This window comes from Rhinatrema bivittatum, chromosome 1 (assembly GCF_901001135.1).
Source record: "Rhinatrema bivittatum chromosome 1, aRhiBiv1.1, whole genome shotgun sequence".
NCBI lineage: Eukaryota > Metazoa > Chordata > Amphibia > Gymnophiona > Rhinatrematidae > Rhinatrema > Rhinatrema bivittatum.
In genome coordinates, this window is record NC_042615.1 from 482,167,655 (window position 1) to 482,190,213 (window position 22,559).

Genomic DNA, 22,559 nt, shown 5'->3' on the forward strand with positions numbered 1-22,559 from the left:
TGTGACAGCTAGATACCCAATGTTGGGGTGGCTTAGCAGCCCCAGATCCTGAGATCAGCATTGGTGAATTCCCTAACCTAAATGTATCCCTGATGGACAGCTCCCAAAGGAATGAGAGCCAATCCTGCTTTGGCTAAGAAGGGCACTATAAGGTCATAGTTATTCCACATCTTCTGAATTTCAGTAAGGTCTTGCAACCAGAGAAATTGAAGGATACACTTGCAGAAAGCTCCAACTTGAATTCAAGATAAAGGTATCAGGGGTTAGCTTTCACACACTCCTCTCTTGTAACAGAAGTTTTGGGACCATTCTGTTCAAAGGAGATGCAAAACAGAGCTGTCGCAGGTATGCTCCACGTGTAGAACAGCTGGTCTGCTATTCCCCTATCCAAGGACCATGCGAGGGGGTTCCAGCATCTTATTCAGTCTATCCACACAGTCACCTCATCCACCAGATACTTGGCTCTGAGGACCATGCCACATTTGAACAGTTTCCTGCCTAAGAAAGTATAATCCTGTTCCCCCTTACTTGTTAACAAAGAGCATAGCTAATGAATGTCCGCTTGGATGAGAACAAATTTGTTGGTCAATTGAACCCTGAAAGCCTTCAGAGCCTTCCCTAGCCAAGGGAAGTTTATCTGATGAAACTTCTCGTAAGTAGACCAGAGATCCTGGGTGCAGAGTCCCTCTATATGAAATCCCTCCCCGCCCCCAACCCAAAGTGGACATGTGAATGGATAGGACATGCACCAGAGGAATTTGGAATAAATCAGCCATCAGGATAGAATCTCTCAAAAAGTTGGATGATGCAGGTGCTGAGGAGCTTGAATCCACTGAGATCTTAAAGTCCACTGGACTCTTCGACTAAAGACACATCGTAGGAGCAATGTGTATAGTCTAAGCCATAAGGACCAACCACCTTGACATGTCCCATGAAGACACCTGCTGACTCGTTCTTAGCCTTTCTATAGCAGATATCAATGTTTTAATCCTTTCTTGCAGGAGAAAGGCTTTTGACCAAGATGCATCTAGCAGAGTTCTAGATAATGGGCTCAGGTGGGATTTGGGGGTAATTGATAAACTGTAGCAATTCCAATACTTGGATGGTTTTTATTTTACGTAACATATTTATAATCCTCTTATGAGAACATGCTAAGAAGAGTACAGATTGAAGCATAAAAATTTTAAAACAGATTATTTCATACAACATTAAAATTGTAACTAAGTCAATCAGAAACAAGCATGAATGCTTCTTTAAAATGTTGATTCCAGTTTTCAGAAAAATTTCAAATGTGTTATTGATTTTAAATCCTCTGGCAATTAGCTCCACAAAGAAGGGCCAGTAATAGAAAGAGCACGCTTACGAGTTTTGATTATTAATTCTGTGTCACCTCTGAGTGATGCTCTTGTCCAAGCAATCATGCATATAGGGAAAACATGCACCTCAACCTGGTCTAGGTGTGCAGGCACTACCACAAGACCTTTCATAAATATGTAGAGTGCTAACGCGAAAGGCACCACACAATATTGGAGACGATGCTTCCCTATTATGACTGCAAGTTACTTCTGAAGAACAATAAACCTCTCTATGCTGGTGTAAACATCCCGTAGGTCTAGGGAGCACAGCCAGCCTCTTTTTCCAGAAAAGAAATCAGGGTGCCAAGGGAAACCATTTTGAGCTTCTCCTCACCAGGTTCTTATGTATCACCCTTAGATCTAGCATGGGACAAAGTACCCATATGTTTGGGGATAAGGAAATACTTTGAGAAGATTACCATCTTTTTACCCCTGGTAACTGGGTTTAACCCCACGGGCCTCCAAGAGAAAGGAAAACTCCTCTTGTAGCAGAACCCGATGCCGTTCAAGTGCTTCTCGATGGGCAATTTGGAGAAGCATCCAATGGGCATGCACTCCTCTTCCAATAAGGCTGAGAACCTCAGTGTCCAAGGATACTATGGGCCAACAGTTTACTTAAAATGTCAGCTTCCTCTCAATTGGAAGGATCTCAAACACAAACATTGGAATCTAAGCTATGCTTTCCACGATCCAGTCAAAGCCACGTGCCAGGTCTTAACTCTGGGCTGTGGTATTTGGGCCCTTTGCTGCCCAGGGTGAGAGTGAAGGCCTTGTGGTTGACTGAAGCAAGGGGACAACAGGAAGTGTCTTTCCTCACTGGCCCCCAGGTTGTGGATGGTGAATCTGCAGCAAGAGTGGAGAGGGCAAGCAGTGGCCTTATCACTGAGCCACTACTTCCTTCACTTAGCCCTGTTGCCTATAAGATTCTCTCCATTACATGTTCAAAATATCAAAATGTTGAACAGGCCATTGGTTTTCCCCATTCCAGCAGCTCATCCACCAGATATTTTAGAAAACCAATGTGCTTTGAAAGAGCTGCTTGCTCCTCAGTTTACACCAAGTCTCACACGCACTGGCATCTGAAGAGCTAACAGGCTATGCAAGTGTTGAGCACAGCCCCTTGATACACACCTTAAGAGAGCCAAGAGTACTAAACTACATCCTAAAACCTCTTGGCTTTTTTGAGAACAGAATCGCCCATCGTAGACTACAATAAAAACATAAGAACCATCATACTGGGTCAGATCAGGGAGTCCAAAATCCAGTATCCTGTTTCCAACAGTAGCCAATCCAGGTCACAAATACCTGGCAGGATACCAAATAGTAGACAGATCTCATACTACTTATGCTCAGGGATAAGCAGTATCTTTCCCCAAGTCTACCTGGGGAAGGGACCATTTGGTATCAACGCAGGAGAGCGGGGCAAATTTATTTTCCTTATTTCTCCTTTTTTCCCCAAATCGAAGCGATCCCTAGTAGGGAGATGCAAGTCCATCATCTGCTGGAGACGGAGAATGCTGGCAGGCTAATGTCACTGCAGGGGTGTATATACTATTTCGTCAGTTTGCTCCAATTCCATCTGCTGGTAGAGGTGCATAACCCACTTGTTCTGAATTCATCTGAATGGATGCTAAGAAAACAAAATTTCATTTGCCATCTCCCAAGGGCCTCTTGTAATTTCTCACTATCTGCTTGGAATAACTATCTACAAATGTGATCACCTCACACTCCATGTTCCCTTTTCTAGATCAGTTATAAATATGTTAAAAACACCAGTCCCAGAACCTTGGGCACTCCACTATTTACCAGCCTCCACTGAGGAAACATCAGTTAATCAGTTCTCAATCTACAATAAGACATAGCCTCCTATTCCAAGGCTTTTTAATTTCCTGACAAGTCTCTCATGAGGGACTTTATAAAACGCCTTCTGAAAATCCAGATACGTTACCATCCACTATTATCCCTATTTATTACCCCCTGTTTGGAGAGTTAAGACTTCCTTTGGGTAAATCCATCTTGGTTGTGCTCCATTCAACTATAACTATATATTCTGAAATTTTATTTCTTTAGTATATAGTTTCTACAATTTTCCCTGACACCAGCAACAAGCTCACCAGTCTGCAATTTCATTTTTGAATGCTTAAAAAAGTTCACTGTACAAACGATCTGGTTCAAGTGATTTACTACTCTTTAGTTTTGCCAGTTTACTCTATTACATTTTCCAGATTCACCATGATTTGTTTTTGTTCCTCCAAGTCATCATTAAATGCAATTTCCGGCATGGCTATCTCAAAGTATTAATTTCATCTTTCCATTATGGCCTTGTCTTCCTTAACCCCTTTCAGGACGAGAAAACACAATACAATAAGCTCACTGATGAATATATTCGGGGTGGACCGGAAAGGGGTTAAGGGCCCTTTTTAACTACTTGATCATCTAATGGTTCAACCAACAATCTGCTTTGGATGCATTTAAAACGTTTTTATTATGATTTATTGCCTCTATGGCAAACTTCTTTTAAAATTCTCTTTTTGCCTGCCTTATCAATGTTTTGAATCTAAATTGCCAGCGCTTATGCTTTTTCCTATTTCTTTTGGATCCTCTATCCATTTTTTGAAAGTTCTTTTAGCTATAATATCCTCTTTTACATCACCTTTTAACCATGTTGGCAATAATTTGGCCTTCCTTCCGCCTTTTTCAATGCACGGAATACCATCTTGGAAGCCCAGACCAAATGTATTTTTAAACATATATGCCTGATGAAAACAGACTTTATTGCTGCACCTTTTAGGTTTTTTTTCTAACTATTTTCCTTATTTTACAATAATCTCCCTTTTGAAAGTTAAATGCTAGAGCAATAGTTTTCTTTAATGTCCTCCCTCCAGTTATTAAATCAAATTTGATTGCATGATGATTACTCTCTTGCACCAAATCTTGCATTTCACTAAGCATTAGGTCAAAAATAGCTCTCCCTTCATCAATTCCTGGATGAGGTGCTCCATGAAGCAATCATGTATTTAATCTAGAAACCTAACCTCCCTAGCATGTCCTGATGTGAAATTTACCCAGTCAATATTATGGTAATTATTACTTTGCCAAAATTTGTTAGCTTCTCTAATTTCTGAATAGGTCACCTGGACCTTTGCAGACTGATGCGATTCCCATAACTGTGGTGAGGATAAGCTTTCCTCCCCAAAGAAGTTCTTCAGGGGGGGGATTTATGGTTGTCACCAGAACATCTCTGGCATCGCACATAGACTCAATGCATCTTAATGCTCCAATTGTGGATGGAAGGGCTTAGGGGGAAATCAGATACCACCCCAATGTCAATGGACTTCTGGTTGTAGGTTTAATCCTCATTCCCTCTATGTTGATTGCCCACTGGCTGGACTAAGTCTTCCCAAAAGCTTCTAAACAGCTCCCGCTAGGAACAATATTCTCTCAGAGTTGTAAACTCTTCAGAGGGGTAGCCGTGTTAGTCTGGTGGCACCCTTAGAGACTAATCAATTTATTAAAGTATGAGCTTCGAGGACAAAGTCCACTTTGTCAGATGCGGTTGTAGTCTCACAGGGGGAGCAGTCTGTGACACCATGGTCTACTCCCAGGCATAATAGTCCTAACTTGGCCACACAGGTGGGCAGTATTTAAGCCACAGGCCCTCCAAAGCATCAGCCAAAAAATAGGCAAAGTGAATAATGTCTCGCAGGCTGGACATTAAATGACTGGAGCCACCCTGGAGCACCAGAAATGGCATACCACATAACCAACAGAAAAAAAAATAAAGAAACTTAAACCAGAGGAAAAAAAACCATGGGGCACTGTGGAAAAACAGCTCCTGTAGTGCCAGGAAACTTTCATTGCAGCAGCTGTGAGGCAGATGAATCACAACCTGCATACTCTGTGGAAAAGATGAGGGAGGAGCCCTGCATGAGATGCATGAACGTGGCCCAATGGGGCCTGCTCAAAACATCTAGAAGCTTTTGATGTCAAAGTTCCGTACTGAGCTCCATCTGATATCACCTAGGTGCGACAGCTGCCATCCTGCTTGTCCTCAAATGATGTTCTTAAAAATAAGTCTGCAGTATTTGCTGTAGCATCTCTTTCCACTCCCCTTTGTTTTCAAAACAAAAAAAAAAAAAAAAAGTTCTCAGGGGGACAAGAGAGAGAAAAGGAGCACAGATCTGGGGGTACATGAGGCAGGCGGTGCTTACCATGCCACAGTTCAGGTTCTTATCGACCTTGCAGAAGGTGTGGGGAGGCGTCTCTCCTTTACTGCTCACAATGATACAGATATCAGTCACGGCCAAGGAGTTCTGGGGCCGAATGAGATCCGCCCGGCGATAGGTGAGGAAGATGCGCTGAGAGGTGGTTGAACTGTTGTTGACGTTGGCACAGCGGCCATAAGGCGTGGCCTGGATCACCTCACAGCCAGAAATGAGTCGCTCCTTCCCTTCATACAATACTCTGCAGAGAGAAAGAGGACAAGAAGAGTAAGCTGCTCTGATGCATGGGAGGAAGAGTTTGGTCCTGCTCAAACACTAACAGGACATGAAAATCACAATTCTTGGCTTCCACACAGCCATTGCTTTACACATTCAGAATATACCTGCAGATAAGGACCGCAGGGCTCCTCCAAGTCTGTCCATTTTCCTTTCCTGTTACAATACTGCATAACCTACCTGGCTTTATTTTAACTTCCCCCAGCTAAAGGTACTCTCTGCTTGTCTCAATAAATGGTCTTCAATTTTAATACTGTATTTGCCTCCACCACTTCCCATGGGAAATCATGTCATACACCCACCATTTGTGTGAAGAAATATTTTCTCCTGAGTCTACCCTCCCCACAATTCCAGATGCATTTTATAACCTCTTGCCCCTGAACTTCCTTTCCACTAAAAAGTTCTTGACACTTCTATGTTATCTGCTGCTTTGAGGTATATGAATATCCAATATCCCACCTCTCTCCTCCCCTGCCAGGGTGTACATATTTCATTTATTTATATTTAGAAATAGAAATCATCCTTCTGGTTCCAAGCAATGTACACTCTAAACATTAAAATATGCAAAATTAACATGCCATAAAAATCACATTACACAGTTACTAATAATTATTGAATACATTAATCATGACTACTGTTAAGATTTCAATGCTTACAAATAAGCCACTTTATATAGTAACAATATATTTCATTTACACCATAAGGAGGCAACTCCTTAATCAGAAAATGGAAGTCCCTGCCAAAGCCAAAAAACATCTTTAATAAACTTTCTAAATCTGAAATGTCCTCTCTAAGCTAATCTCTTTTGGTAAAGAATTCCCATGATAGGTGCTATCCATGAGAGTGCACGTCATCTTAGGCTCTTTATGGTACCCACCTTAAGAGGAGGAACACATAAAAGTTCCTCCCCTTCAGATCTCAAACTATGTCCTGGAACATCATGTTTCAGTCTGTCTGTAAGATACTGTCAATATTAACCTTCCAGGTGCTGTATGGTCAAGTATTTGAAATTGCACTCTAGATGTAATAAAAAGCCAATGCAACGTAGCCAGAACTGCAGCGATATAAAGCAAGTTTGCTTACCATAAACAGTGATTGCCATACATAGCAAGATGAATTAGCCATTATATTTATTTATTTATTTAGAGTTTTTCTACACCGGCATTCGTGATTAGAAACCACATCATGCTGGTTTACATACAACGAGGGGGTGTGAACAAAAAACGGAACATAAACAAGTGCAAAGAGATAAAAAGTTACATTACAACAAGGGTCTTATAACTGGGGAGAGAATTAGAATAAGAAAACCGAGAAGTTAGGATTAAATTATTTACATTATATTGTGAAGTCTCTTATAAAATTTGCTATCATTCAATTCGGATCTGGGAAGGCTTGTTTAAATAGCCAAGTCTTAAGCCTTTTTCTAAAAGTAGGTAGGCATGGTTCTTGTCTCAAATCTGGAGGAATAGAATTCCGTAGTGAAGGACCGGCTGTGGAAAAGGCTCGGTCTCTGAAAGTTAGGTGGTGAGTGGTTTGGGTTTGGGGAACGAGGAGAGATCCTCTGTAGGCTTCTCTGATGGGTCTGGTGGATGTATGTTGTCTGAGTGGTATTTGTAAATCAAGCGTTGTTTGGTGATGGATAGCCTTGTGGATGATAGTGATGGATTTGTGGATGATTCTAAAGTGTATAGGCAACCAGTGCAGGTTCTTGAGAGTGGGGGAAATGTGATCTCTTCTCCTGGTGTTAGTCAGAATTCTCGCAGCTGAGTTCTGGAGCATCTGAAGGGGTTTAATGGATGCGGAAGGGAGACCTAGTAAGATAGAATTGCAATAGTCTATATCTTAGAAAAGATAACTGCTTGAAGGACCGTTCTGAAGTCTCGCACGTGAAGGAGCGGTTTGATTCTTTTAAGTACCTGAAGTTTATAGAATCCGTCTTTAGTAGTTTGTTTGATGAAGGATTTTAAGTTAAGATGGTTGTCGATAATTATTCCTAAGTCCCTTGTTTGGATGGTAGGTGGGTTGGTTGGAAGACACGGAGATGGGTTGCTATTTTCTGGTGAGATGATAAGAAGTTCCGTCTTAGCCGTATTTAATATCAGGTTTAAACTCGTGAGGAGGAGATTGATTTCTTTAAGACAGAATTCCCAGAATTCAAGAGTTTTGGTGATGGTTTCTTTAATAGGGATCAAGATCTGCACATCGTCTGCGTATAGGAAGTGAGTTAGTTTCAAGTGGGTTAGCAGTTGACAAAACGGAAGAAGGTAAATATTAAAGAGTGTAGGGGAGAGGGAGGAACCCTGAGGAACTCCTAAAGATGAAGAATGGCGGGAAGATTCCTTGTTATGGATCTTGACCTTATAGCCTCTGTTGCTGAGGAATGAATTGAACCATGATAGAGCAGTTCCTGAAATATATGTGGATATATGTGAAATATATGTGGATGACGTCACCCGTGGCACTGAACGGATTGTCTCTCCTAGCTAGCAGATCTTAGAGCTCTGAGCATGGGTGGGAATACCCGCATGGGCATTGCCTCATGAGCCTCTTGTCAGTATCAGAGCTAAATCAGCATGCAGTTGACTCTCCAAGCAGGTGGGTGGGTATTCCATGACTAGTTCATCCTGTTATCTAAAAAACACAGTGTTTACAGTAAGCAAACTTGCTTTTTCCATCAATAAGGAGACTGAATTAGCCATTATATGTGGGGAGTCCCAAGTTGAGTGGTTATCAAGGCAGCAATGGGACATAAAAGGTATGAACTGAAGACCAAGTTGCAGCTTTCTAACGTAAATATCCTTGATGATTAATTCTTGAGGATAAGTAACGGAAAATGCCATTGCTCTCATTTGTTGAGCTTTTACAGAGTCTGTGACTTGCAACCCTGCTAAGGTGTAGCAGCGGTGAATGCACTCAACCAGCCAGAGAAGGTTTGGCAACTGCTACTCCTAGCCTGTTAAGAACATAAGAAATTGCCATGCTGAGATGGCCGCTTGCATGCAGCGTTGACTCAGAGCTCCCGCAGAGAATTTCCTTGTAACGCTAATTTCTTGATCAATATGCCTCCAAAGAGAAAGGGGAAACTGAGGACTTACCCCTCCAGCTCCTCAGTGCCCCCGGGACAAAAGACCATCGATGAGTGCGCTCACGTTCACCAAAAGCGGGAGGGGCCGTGCCCCGCTGACGAAACAGGCAAGGAAGCAGCCGCTTCGTCTGGCGAACTATCCTTGAGCCCCCCCACCCCTAGGATACCACAAGCGAAGTTGTTCAGCCCTCCAGAGGAAGCTGTGACGGAGATACCCAGAGCAACTTGCTCAGGGGAGCCCGTGGAGGGCACAGAAACCGGAGGCTTGGACAGAGGGAGATCCAGCTTACAGGGAGGGCAGACAGCTCTAATGTCGGTGGATATTGTGCAGCCTAGAGAAGCCAGCAATGGTAAGGCTGTTTTGATTCCCCCTTTAAATGCTTCTTTGCTATTAACACCGACTATGGAACAACAACAAGCTGAGCTAACCCTTCCTAGTAAACCCGCGGTGGTAACAATGGACTCCCTATGGGAATTGATGGCCCAGCAAAATTTAGCCCTCCAAGGCTGTATGAATCAAATTTCTCAAATTTCTTCTAAACTGGAAATGGTTACTCAAAATCACGATAAAAGAATCAAGGAACAGTCGAAAAATGCAATTATTTGAAACTCAGATGAAAGAGATGCAGAGAGTACAAGCGGCTACAATACAAGACTGTATAGCTTTAAATAGAAAAACAGAGATGCTGGAAAATAGGTTGAGAAGGCTCAATTTAAGGCTGTTAAACTTCCCCAAAATATTGGGAGAGCAACCAAGATTAACTCTGCGAAGATATCTGAATGAAATATTAAAAATTCCCTTTGAAAGTATACCAGCATTTAATAAGGTCTACTTCTTGCCATTCACTCGGATGAGAGAAGGGACGAGACAGAATCAAATGGACCTGGAAAATCTCACTGACTTTTTAGAGTCATCTGCAGTAGAGATCATTGAGAGAGCTACTTTATTGATTTCTTTTATCTATGAACAAGATATGAATGTGATAATGAAGAATTATTTCCAGAACATGGGGGAAACATTTATGGGCCAATTTGTTCAGATCTTCCCTGATCTGGCAAGAAGCACACAAGAAAGGAGAAAGGAGACCAGAGAGATGGGGGCTACATATCAACTTAGATACCCATATAAATGTATTATTAAGTACGGTAGTAATACATATGTGTTTACGACTCCTGAACAACAAATTGTGGCTCAATTCCCATAAAAGGGCGATAACATCATTGCCTGTTGAAAATCCAATAACCTAGGTAAAATAAAAGGGTGAATGGTAGCAAGTTAAGGGCAGTTTCTTATGTTTACCTCTGTAAAATATAAAGAGAAATCATAGCTTCCTTAGTTTCTAAGTACCCACCCCTCCAGATATACAGGGGACTATAGAAATAATGTATTTTTCTTTGAAAGTTATACTGATTGTATTAAATATTGTTTTTTCTTTTCTTTACAAAGATGGATATGCTTTGTAATTATTAAAAATATCAATAAAGAAAAAAAAAAAAAAAAAAAAAAGAACATGCCATGCTGGGTCAGACCAAGGGTCCATCAAGCCCAGCATCCTGTTTCCAACAGTGGCCAAACCAGGCCACAAGAACCTGGCAATTACCCAAACATTAAGAAGATCCCATGCTACTGATACAATTAATAGCAGTGGCTATTCCCTAAGTAAACTTGATTAATAGCTGTTAATGGACTTCTCCTCCAAAAACTTATCCAAACATTTTGAACCCAGCTACACTAACAACATCCTTTGGCAACAAATTCCAGAGCTTTATTGTGCGTTGAGTGAAAAAGAATTTTCTCCGATTAGTCTTAAATGTGCTACTTGCTAACTTCATGGAATGCCCCCTAGTCCTTCTATTATTCAAAAGTGTAAATAACAGAGTCACATCTACTCGTTCAAGACCTCTCATGATCTTAAAGACCTCTATCATATCCCCCCTCTGCCATCTCTTCATGCTCTGGTATGTGCTGTGTATAAGCAGATGACAAATGGATCCAGGGGGTACAGGCCTTCAGTGTCCGACCCCCTTTAAAATCTGCCTCTGGGGCATCCCATTCCAGATTATCAATTCCTGTAGGGCATCCATCATCAGGGAAACAACAAAAGGCTTTACGTAAGGAAAACAAAATGGAATTCTTCCTCGGCTCTGACATAGCAATCAAACCAGGAACACCCAGCTGTTTCAAGGTCTGGGAAATCAGGGTCGCCAGTTCATCTATATGAAAGAACCACAACATGGTTCGATATGGATCCAGCCCTGCAGGAATTTCCCCACCTTCCAGGGAATCAGAATCAACCTCATCAGTGTCATCCGGACTTCTGTCGGGAGCACCCACAGGGAGCTGGGGCAAGCCCTGGCGCTTCTAGCACTTAAGCATAGGATTGGAAGAGGGAGGTTCCACCAGGGGAGGGTCCGACCAGACAGAAATGGGGGAAGTGGAGGACTGCACCTGAAGAAAGGCTTGTAAGCCTTGAAAAAATTCCACCCAAGAAAAAGCATCCAGGTCCAGAGCAAGCCCAGAAAGAACTGGAGCTGGTCCCGTAGAACTGTCCTCACCTACAGAGGAGATAGTCCAAGGAGAACCAAGATCTGGCATCCCTCCAGTCAAGGCCATGACCAACCCATCATCAGAATGGGAAGAGTCAGGCTTAGTAAAATCCAAGGAAGATAACTCTCCCTGAGCGTCTGAGCAGCGCTGACACATAATAGAAGCCAAGTCAGGCTGAGAAGCTCTAATATGACACACTGTGCACGCATATGGCTTATAGAGGGCAACAGAACACACACAAGAGTACGTGAAAACGGCTGCCGTGGCCTACCTCACGACATGCAAGAAAAAAGCTTAAGTGCGGGGCCTAGCCCACCAGGGGCTGCTCAACCCGCCAGGCTGCCCAGTTCCCCAATGGGAGTGGAAATGAACGTTGGCATGGCACGCCAAGAGCGGAGACCGAAGAAGTCCTGAAACTCCTCTAAACTGTCTCTAATTCAGGTAAAAACTTTTTTTTTTTTTTTTTTTTTTTAAACCTTACCTGAGCTCAGTGCTTACCGGCTGAGTACAGGAACAGTCTCCGGCTGCAGGGGGGAAGAGAGGGCATCTGAGGTCACTGCTGCACTTGGCCTCCTGCACCCGCTGCCTTTCAGCAGAACTAGCAGCGAAGTCCTCACCGGGAAACCCAGCTACCGGACCAAGGCAATCACCTTTAAGTATCACCGCAGGAGAGCAGGGTTTTCTTTTCCTGAATTTAGAATTTCATAAGAACATAAGAAATTGCCATGCTGGGTCAGACCAAGGGTCCATCAAGCCCAGCAGCCTGTTTCCAACAGAGGCCAAAACCAGGCCATAAGAACCTGGCAATTACCCAAACACTAAGAAGATCCCATGCTACTGATGCAATTAATAGCAGTGGTTATTCCCTAAGTAAAATTGATTAATAGCCATTAATGTATTTCTCCAAGAACTTATCCAAACCTTTTTTTTAACTCAGCTACACTAACTGCACTAACCACATCCTCTGGCAACAAATTCCAGAGCTTTATTGTGCGTTGTGAAAAAGAATTTTCTCCGATTAGTCTTAAATGTGCTACTTGCTAACTTCATGGAATGCCCCCTAGTCCTTCTCGGTGAAAATAACCAAGTCACATCTACTTGTTCAAGACCTCTCATGATCTTAAAGACCTCTATCATCCCCCCTCAGCCATCTCTTCTCCAAGCTGAACAGCCCTAACCTCTTTAGCCTTTCCTCATAGGGAAGCTATTCCATCCCCTTTATCATTTTGGTTGTCCTTCTCTGTACCTTCTCCATCGCAACTATATCTTTTTTGAGATGCGGCGACCAGAATTGTACACAGTATTCAAGGTATGGTCTCACCATGGAGCGATATAGAGGCATTATGACATTTTCCATTCTATTAACCATTGCCTTCCTAATAATTCCTAACATTCTATTTGCTTTTTTGACTGCTGCAGCACACTGAGCCGACGATTTTAAAGTATTATCCACTATGATGCCTAGATCTTTTTCCTGGGTGGTAGCTCCTAATATGGAACCTAACATCGTGTAACTACAGCAATGGTTATTTTTCCCTATATGCAACATCTTGCACTTGTCCACATTAAATTTCATCTGCCATTTGGATGCCCAATCTTCCAGTCTTGCAAGGTCCTCCTGTAATGTATCACAGTCTGCTTGTGATTTAACTACTCTGAATAATTTTGTATCATCTGCAAATTTGATTACCTCACTCATCGTATTCCTTTCCAGATCATATATATATATATATATATATATATAGAAAGCACCGGTCCAAGTACAGATCCCTGAGGTACTCCACTGTTTCCCCTTTTCAAATTTCTCCTTTCAAAAAACTCAAAGCAATCCCCATAGGGACCATCTGCTGAAGACTGAGAATATTGGCAGGCTGGGGGTCACTGCAGGGTTATGTATACTATGACATCAGCTTGCTTCGTCTCCATCTGTTGGCAGGGGAGCATAAACCCACTGGTCCTGAGTCCGTCTACACACTAGGTGTTTTTATTTGTACCAGGGGTTTGACAGCCAGTCCCTTTCATAAAATGAGATCAGCAGATGAGTACAGATCAGTTTGCTGCCCACTGTGTATGGTGGGTGCTAGGGAGCTGAGGTGCACTCACACCAAAGAGGTGGTGAGACCCAAGTGAGAAAAGTGGAGCAAGTATTTTAGTAGGAGTCTGAGTTCACAAGAGAAAGGATCCAACACAATATCTGTTCGATTTAAAGGCATAAATTTCTTCTAGTTGAAGGCTTTCTAGACTAGACTAATATGTTCACAAGTTCCATAGGTAAGTGGAGATGCGCAATCACTGAGTGCTCAACATTGAAGCCATTGGACTGAGGGCGGAGAAGTTAGGATAATAAAGTGTCCTGTCTTCCTTTTGTTAATAATGTGGGTTATGTTCCCAGATGTATAGGAGGAGAACTGGAAAGCTACTTGTATACCAGATCTGAGCCATGCTGGATCGGCCATGCATGCTCCTGAAAGATTTTCTGCACCGTTTTGGCATTGAGGGGTTATCGGTAGAAAAGCTTATAAGAGGCTTTTGTCCCCAATCAAGGAGGAAAGGTTCCTGAGCTAATTTGTAATCGTTAGGCAGAACTGAGTAAAATTGATTTAAATTTTGTGTTCTGTAGTGATAAAAGCAGACCCCATAAGCTGAACAGTTCAGCAACACTGATTGCTAGTCCCACTTGCATGGCCAAAACACTCTGCTATATCAATCTGCCAGTGTGTTGGAGATGTTCAGCACATAGGTGGTCTGCAAAGCATCGCGATTTTTTTCCACCTAATTCCAGATCTTCAGGGCTTCTTGGCAGACAGGCTATGATCCCATTCTTCCCTGTTTGCTGACATAAAACATGGCAACCTGGATATCGGTTTCAATCAGGATGCTCTTTCCCTGAAGATGTGCAAATGCCAAAAAGGTTTTTCTTATTGCTCTCAACTTTAGAAGGTCAATTTGAAAATGGCTCTCCTGAAGTCACCGGATTCCCTAGGTTTTGGCAGGATCCAGAGTAAGCATCTCATCCCTTGGAGGAGGTGTCTGTCACTAATATTACTTGTGGAGTATTGAGCAAAGAGTGTTTCCTTCCTGGAGGACTCAGGGGCGCAACTATTTATTTATTTATTATTTTATTTATTGTTTTTATATACCGACATTCGATCGAGATATCACATCGGTTCACATGTAACTAAAACAAATAAGGCATGAATTGCTTATTTTACATTAAAACATGGTAACTGTTTGTAACATGGTAACAGGCAGGGAAGAACAAGAGACTATATACATGGTATTTGAAGAGAACGAACAATAAGATGAACATGTGGCTAACTAAGTAGCAAGATCTACTTATTTACAATGAAAGTGGGTAGCTGCTAACGACGAGGAAAGCGATATTTACAGGATTGCTCTAAATTGCACAGCAGTGGTGCTGTGGAGAGAGGCAGGGAGAGGAGGGTTGTGGGAGGCTGTAGGGGGAGTTGCTTTCAGGGAGGGTTGTGTGCAACTACCATTGTAACTCTCATTTCATTGTTGCTGAAATTTACATCACAGAGGACAGTGGTTGAGTTAGTTGATCCCACTGGGTACGCAGACCCCACTGGAGGTTGTGGATATGAAGGTGAATCAGCAGAACGGCATGTATTTCCGCTACCATATGACCTAAGATCATGAAGAGCCTTCTGGCCAAGTGTGGAGAGGACTGGGGTTGTCTGATGAGCGATGTCATAGTATGTGCTTGGTCGGAAGGCAGAAATGCTCTTTTTTGCAGCAAGTCCACCCAATCACCAATGAATTTGGGACACTGAGTAGACTCCAGATTTGACTCTTCAAAGTTAATCAGAAACCTAACGCTACAGAAGGCAAATCATTGAACAGAGGGAACAGAGGACTCCCATCTCAGGAGTTCACTGAGACTAGCTAGACATGCAGGTATTTATTTATTTAAAACATCTTATATTGGGGGTCACGTGACATGATAAGCTGAGGAAGACGTGCCTCCTCTAGCTCCGGGTGCTCCACTCCCCAAATCTAACACCATCAGCTCTGCAAGTGAACTTTTCTAGTATCTGAGCGGCAAACTTTCGAGGGTATGTCGATTGTACCCTACATGCAAAGAACTTCTCCAGGTATGCCCCCTAAGACTGTTAAAAAAGACAAGGAAAAACCACGAGGCCACGGAGGCAAAGATGGCAACGACCCAACAGGCTGCAGCGGAGCTACCAAAACATTAATGAAACTGCTCTGGCTGAAATCAAAGCAGTAGTGATCACTGCACTTGATGATAAACTGGCAGGTATACTTACCCAACTACAAGAGGTTAAGGAAGCACTGTATGTAAGGGAGAATTGTGCAGAGGGAATTCATTTTGAATTTCTCTCAGAATACAAGTTTGTTCAGACATCTGAAGTCCAGAATAGGCGACAATTCCCTTGATTTCTTGGGGATGAAGAAATATTAAGAATAGAAGCCCTGTGAATGTTGAGATGTAGAAATTGGCTCTATTGCTTGTTATTGCAGAAGCTCTTAGACGTCTAGCTGGAGTTGCAGCAGATGAGATGGATCTGGATGGAGAACAACGTGAAAAGATTGGTAACTGGGAAAATGTAACCAATACCCAGACTGTACGATCCAGACGACCCAAGAGTCCTTGGTGATCTGATGCCAATCTTCCAGAAGTGCTGGATTTTTCCCTTTACTGGAATAGGGGGGAACAAATTGTTTGGATGGATCAAAAACTATGCCCTGGTTTAGGCTGAGCCTGTTGTATGGTCTTTGACTAACAGCGTTCTTTGTCGAGGTCTGGTTGGAAGCGGTTGCTGACACTGGGCCGGAAGGAAAGGCAGACAGTACTATTGATAAGATTAGTAGAGCTGCCTGTGAAAGATTGGTTTTATGCATAGAAGAGCTGCCTCAACATGAGAGGCTGCTCAGGTGCTGTCGAGAGAGAGACTGTACTGCCACATTTTGGTCCTTTACCTGCACAACATCTCTCTGAGATACTTGCCAAAGAGAGTCTCCCAAGCAGAGAAGGCCCACAAGCTTTTCGTGAACATTTTTGCAAATGCTGGCTTGAAGCCATGCCATGCATCTAGCCCCGATTGAGGCCAAACGATTCATAGACAGAATAGAGGTGGTGGTGGACACCTTCTTCCATATCCAGAAGCAGTTGAGGATAATAGGAGCCCTCTTCAGAAGGCTGGAAGAGAGATTTCAGCTTTTGAATGCAGTCGTGGATATACTGCACAATGTATAATTGGTGGTTAGATATGCGAGAGGATAGCATAGAGATTTGAAAAATCATTTTGCCAAAGCTGTCTAAAAATTTGTGGTCTTTCCTCTGGGGAGAGTTGGAATGAATTGGAGTCCTTTTTGCATTTTTCATAGCAAACTCGACCACTACAGATTGGTGAGGTAATTGAATGATGCCGAATCCCGGCAATTGTTAGACTCTGTATTTGAGGTCCACTAGTCGCGGGAATGCCTGAAATGGGATTTTCCCCACATTCTCATCAGATGCACACCGAGAATGTTGTGGATTGGAAAGGATGCTGGTTCAGCAGGAGTATCCAGGATCTGGAAAAGGCCAAGAAGTTCAAAACAGTGGTCTTTGTCTTTACAGACATGAACACCCAGTGTTACCATCTTTTCCACAAATTTTGAATACAAGAGATACTCTGGGGGCTTCCTGAGGATTCTAAAGTGGGTCAGAGGGTATACCACTAGAATCTTCATCCAAGCCTAAGGGTAAGGGTTCACTTATCCAGGATTCCAGTAATGAAGTTGGTGAACTGGGAGGTGCATCTGGTTGACTGAGGAAGAGCTGCCTGGTCGAGCACCTCTAACAGACTGCACGCCTCTGCAACAGACTAGGACAATGAAAAACCCCTAATCATGAGTTCTAATGAGTTTATCCCTCTTGGCAAAATCAGACTCCAGTCTGTGGAATCACTGTAGCAATAGTTGACAGGAAAGACTGGAATGTTCCTTCTGTCTCCTTGGTCAAAGACAAAGAAACTCCTCACCAAACCTGTGATGTGGTCAACCGACTGGTGTATCCTCTGGCCTGGTGTAGGCAGTGGGACATCCTCTTCCAAGACCAGGATAGGTTCCTACATTAGAATGGGCAGCTTGTTAGAGGTGAGTGGGACTGTGGAGCACATCAGTTCTGCAGTCTCCAGGGAAGTCCCTCTATCACAAGTCTAGGCGGAGTGCCCTATTTACTGGAGCAGGTAGAGGCAATCTGACTCAGCTGCAGATCTAGGGTGGGCTATGTACAATTAAGTTGGCAAAGCAGCCTGATGCATCAATAGTTTTAGATGACATGAGATGTGTCGAGGAACCCAGTACTGTAAGATGGTGTTGCGCTGAAAGAAGTGCCAGATGTATCAGGACTGTGCCATGCATCTTTGCACCATTGTAGAGGCCTTGAAATGCATTGAGACAGCACAGGCCACTCGTGGTACAGGCCTCGGTGCGACATGCCTCGAGATGCATCAAGAAGGCATGGCCTACTCACAATACAGGCCTTGGCGCAGCATGCATCGAGTGCCTCGGAGTAGGATGATTCATGCAAGTCAATGCATCATGTGTCGGGAATGCTAATAACTCTTGTACCAATGACACTGATGATCACTTTAACAGCACCAGTACTCAAGCATCCTGCTTCGTGTGCTTATGCTTCTTTGACACAGGCTGCGATGGTTCCAATGAATGATGCCGCTTTGTCCTCAATGCAGAGCAGCTGGCAAAATGTGACCCCACAGCTATAGCCAGAGCAAACGGAGGAGCTTTAGAGGGGCTCCCACTCAATTCTTTTCCCAGAAAGGCAGACGACACTGCACCGTGGGATGAAGACTTGCTGTGACTCCAGAGAAATTTACACAGCTCCTCAATACAAAGCACCCCACAATACTGACCCGAGGGACATTATTCCCCCCGCCCCCAACAGCTTTTAAATCTGCTCGCCATCGTAAATGTCTTCTTCTGGCCTGATATGTGAGGTAGGGCCTCTGCTTTCTTTGGGTTTTGGTTGGGTTTTTTTTGTTGAATTGAAAGTGCTGTTGTGGAGGCTGCAGGGGTAGCAAGGCAACTTGGAAAAGGTTTAAAAAGAATTTTAGAAGCAAAAAAAAAAAAAAAAAGCCACTGAAGAGAGATAATTATAGGAAAAAAATGATTACAGAGTATATATCCATGCTTAAGTTCAGACAAAAACTAACTGCAGAGGAGTGAAGAGGCTCACAAGGCAACTCCTGCACATGCTCAATAGAGTTAAAAGCTCTAACTTGGAGAGACAAGTCCCACTGAATGACATCACCCACATGTGATAGCTAATTAGGCTGTTTAACATTGGAAAACCCATCTTGCTACTGAGTTCTGGATTAACTGCAGGCTATACAGATTGTTCTGTGGCAGCCCGATAAAAAAAAAAAGAATTACAGTAATCCAGTAGAGTCACAAAAAGAGGGAGTGATCAATTTAAATTGAACCTCAGCAAGAAATTATTTTTACAGGTCGAAGCAGGTGAAGTTTAAACCACACTCTCTTAATTCTGTAATATGTTTATTCAAGTTAAGTTATGAATCCAGGTGGACTCCCAGACTACTTGCTTCAGGCATTTTCACGAGGTTAGCACCATCAATGCTCAGACATAAATCAGGATTGGATAGCAACGGCTTGCCAATCCAGAGAGCTTCCGATTTGGCTGCATTCAATGCTAATTTATTGACACGCATCCAATTTGAAACCACAGATAAACATTAAGCTGTCCAACTGAGACTCACATCTCTGCTTGCAACGTGCAGTATATCTGCTCATCATCTGCATAACAATGTACTCCAAATCCATAGATCTGACTATATTCAGCAAATGTTCCAAACAAATGTTAAATAAAATAGGGGACAAACTCACCCCCCCTATAGGGCTCCGTATTCCACTCTGGTAGGTCCTGACAATGTCCAAGTCCAGTATACCAAGCAAGACAAAAAAAGAATAATAATTTTAATTCATTGTGGTACTCCAGCTCCAATACCAAGGACCTGAAGCTTATCAAGATAGTATAGTCCATGTGTTGAAGGCAGATTTTAAAAAATATCAGTATGGTCTCTGTGCTAAAATTAGCATGAAAGCCCGACTGAAACTGACCTAAGCCTTTTCTAATTTCAAGAAAATCACTAAAAATTGCAGTAAAATAGCCCTCTCCGTTTAGGGAAGAATGTAAGATTAGACATCGGTTTGTAATTGCTAATACAGTCAGCATTCAATGATGGCTTCTTCAAGGATGGTGTTTTAACCACTGCATGCTTTAGTGATTTCTAGAAAAAAAAAAAAAAAGTTCTCGTAGCAATGCATTTACAAAGTTGCAAAGAGCATCTCTAAGGATGCCTTTACCACTTGTAATTAAATAAGGTCTAAAGGTCCAATAAGCTGGTTGTCATCCTACCTAAAAAAAAAAAGGGTCACAATTTCATCCATTCATATGTTAAAATCTAACTATCCTCCCTGTGAATGAGAAGCCACAACCTGAACCTGTCTGTCACCGATTGGGTTCCAAGCAGAAATACAGCTACATTCAAGTTTAAAATAGATTTACAGAAATTTATTAGGAAATTATCATTGAAGATCTATTTCCAAGAGACTAATAAGTGATTTTCTGATACATCAATAGTCAGAGGAAAATCCACATGGAACCCTGCGGGACCGTTGCATCCATTGTTAGAGACTTTTCAAAAATTAGTTTTGAAAGATAACAGCATTGGAATTGAAAGATCCTAAATTCCACAATAAATTTGGATAAAATGTCAGGACAGGCTCTTTTTTCATTGGCAAATGAAGAAAAAGTGGTCATTAAGCCGGCTGATAGAGGAGGGTCAGTCGTTGTGATGAATGAGAAAGATTACATAATGGAAGTCAGAAGACAGTTGAGCGATAAGACTACCTATAAGAAATTAAAGAACCCATCAAATCATTGCAGATGTCCATCAAGAATATCACTGACCATGCTAAAGAACAAGGTTTTTTGACTGCAAAAGAATATAGATATTTAAATCAACTCCACGTATTCCAATTATTCACATATTAACCAAAGTTCATAAAAGCTTAAATAATCCACCAGGAAGACCAATAATGTCATCAAATGATTCAGTTTTAGAGCCATTTTCTCAATATGTGGATGGTCATCTAACAGCTTACATACAACCTGGGGCGACATATATACATGACACTTCTCATTTCATACAAATGTTTGAGGCAATTACTGTCCATATTACTGAGCAATGGTTTGTGACTATGGGCATTCAGTCTTTACTTCAATTCCACAGAATAGTGCATTGGAAGTATTGAAAGAATTCTTGGACAGAGTGCACCCACATGGAGTACCTACATATTTAATTCTTCAACTAGCTAGTTTAACTTTAAAAAACAACTATTTTTGTTTCCAAAAAGAGTTTTTCCAGCAGATATCAGGTACTGCCATAGGGGCCACCATGGCTCCTTCTATAGCCAATATGTTCATGATGAAGTTTGAGCAAACTTGGTTAAAGTATTCTCTTTATAGAGAAAATGACATTCTATAAACGCTATATTGATGATGTATTTATAGTGTGTGTATGGGGGAGGGTCACAGAATAAGAACGACAACTGTTTGGAAAATGGATTAACACGTGTGATGAGAGAATTCAATTCACAATGAATTATAATTGACATCAGATATCTTTTTTGGACTTGTCTATTAGCAAATCAGATAGGGGAGAAATTTCTATGAGTGTGTGTAAACAAAATCTACCGACAGAAATACTCTTCTGCATTATTCAAGTACACATCCGTTACCAGTCTTCCAGTTTCACGATTCTTCAGATACAGACGTAATTGTTCAAAAAAAGATTTAAACAAATATCTGAAGACTTAAAAGAACAATTTAAAGCAAGAGGATATCCAAACAGATGTATTAAACAGGCTTACAAGCGAGCACTCTACAACGATAGAGAAATGTTATTGAAAGACACAGATAAAGCCTATCAGTAAGAAGACTGTTAAAAGCATACGTACACATTGGCCAGTTGTACAGACAGAGGGATAAAAAGATATGGATTTTAGAATGGCATATTCAAGGAATAGTAATCTGAAAAATTTTGTGCCCAGCAGAGCTTCCTGAAAATGTACTAGATCACGTACCCACTGACGACTGAACGCGTGTGAGGGGCCATTACAAATGTGGCCACTGTTTAATCTGCAGTCAAACTCTTCAGATCAAAGAATTCACTTGCCTAATAACTAAACAAATTTTCAAGTTAAAACATTTTACAACTTGTGCCTCAACTTATATTATTTATAAAATATGTCCATGTTCTAAGATTTATATAGAACAGACTCTAAGGACATTCAGACAATGTATCAGCGAACACAAAAGTTGCCTTCAGAATAAAAAAAGAATCGGCTTAATTCAACAACATTCTATTACAGAATTAAGATGGTTTGTGATTGATTCGGTGAAAAAGAAATGAAAGAGAGGAGGAGATCGAGAGAGGGCACTATATTTTAGAGAACAAAAATGGATCTTTAAGTTAAAATCGGAAGAACCATGGGGTTTGAATTGTAAGAGTGAGTGCAACAGTTTGCTTTAATTGTTTAGTAACAATTTTTTTTATATTGAACAATAGATATATGTAGATATGACTCGGTTATTTAGTAGTGTGACTCGGTTATTTACACTTTCGAATAATAGAAGGACTAGGGGGCATTCCATGAAGTTAGCAAGTAACACATTTAAGACTAATCGGAGAAAATTCTTTTTCACTCAACGCACAATAAAGCTCTGGAATTTGTTGCCAGAGAAGGTAGTTAGTGCAGTTAGTGTAGCTGGGTTCAAAAAAGGTTTGGATAAGTTCTTGGAAGAGAAGTCCATTAATGGCTATTAATCAATTATACTTAGGGAATAGCCACTGCTATTAATTGCATCAGTAGCATGGGTTCTTCTTAGTGTTTGGGTAATTGCCAGGTTCTTGTGGCCTGGTTTTTGGCCTCTGTTGGAAACAGGATGCTGGGCTTGATGGACCCTTGGTCTGTCCCAGCATGGCAATTTCTTATGT

The 22,559-nt window shown here is 41.9% G+C and overlaps 1 protein-coding gene across 3 annotated transcripts in view; it reads right to left on the bottom strand.

The window, feature by feature from the left end:
• The window catches only part of DENND4C (DENN domain containing 4C), a 233,808-nt gene that overhangs the window by 188,125 nt on the left and 23,124 nt on the right, over positions 1–22,559 (bottom strand). For all 3 annotated transcript variants that reach the window (XM_029607079.1, XM_029607072.1, XM_029607087.1), the window contains exon 3: positions 5,567–5,819. In XM_029607079.1, coding sequence (XP_029462939.1) covers positions 5,567–5,819 — 253 coding nt within the window. The remainder of the gene's footprint in view (positions 1–5,566; positions 5,820–22,559) is intronic.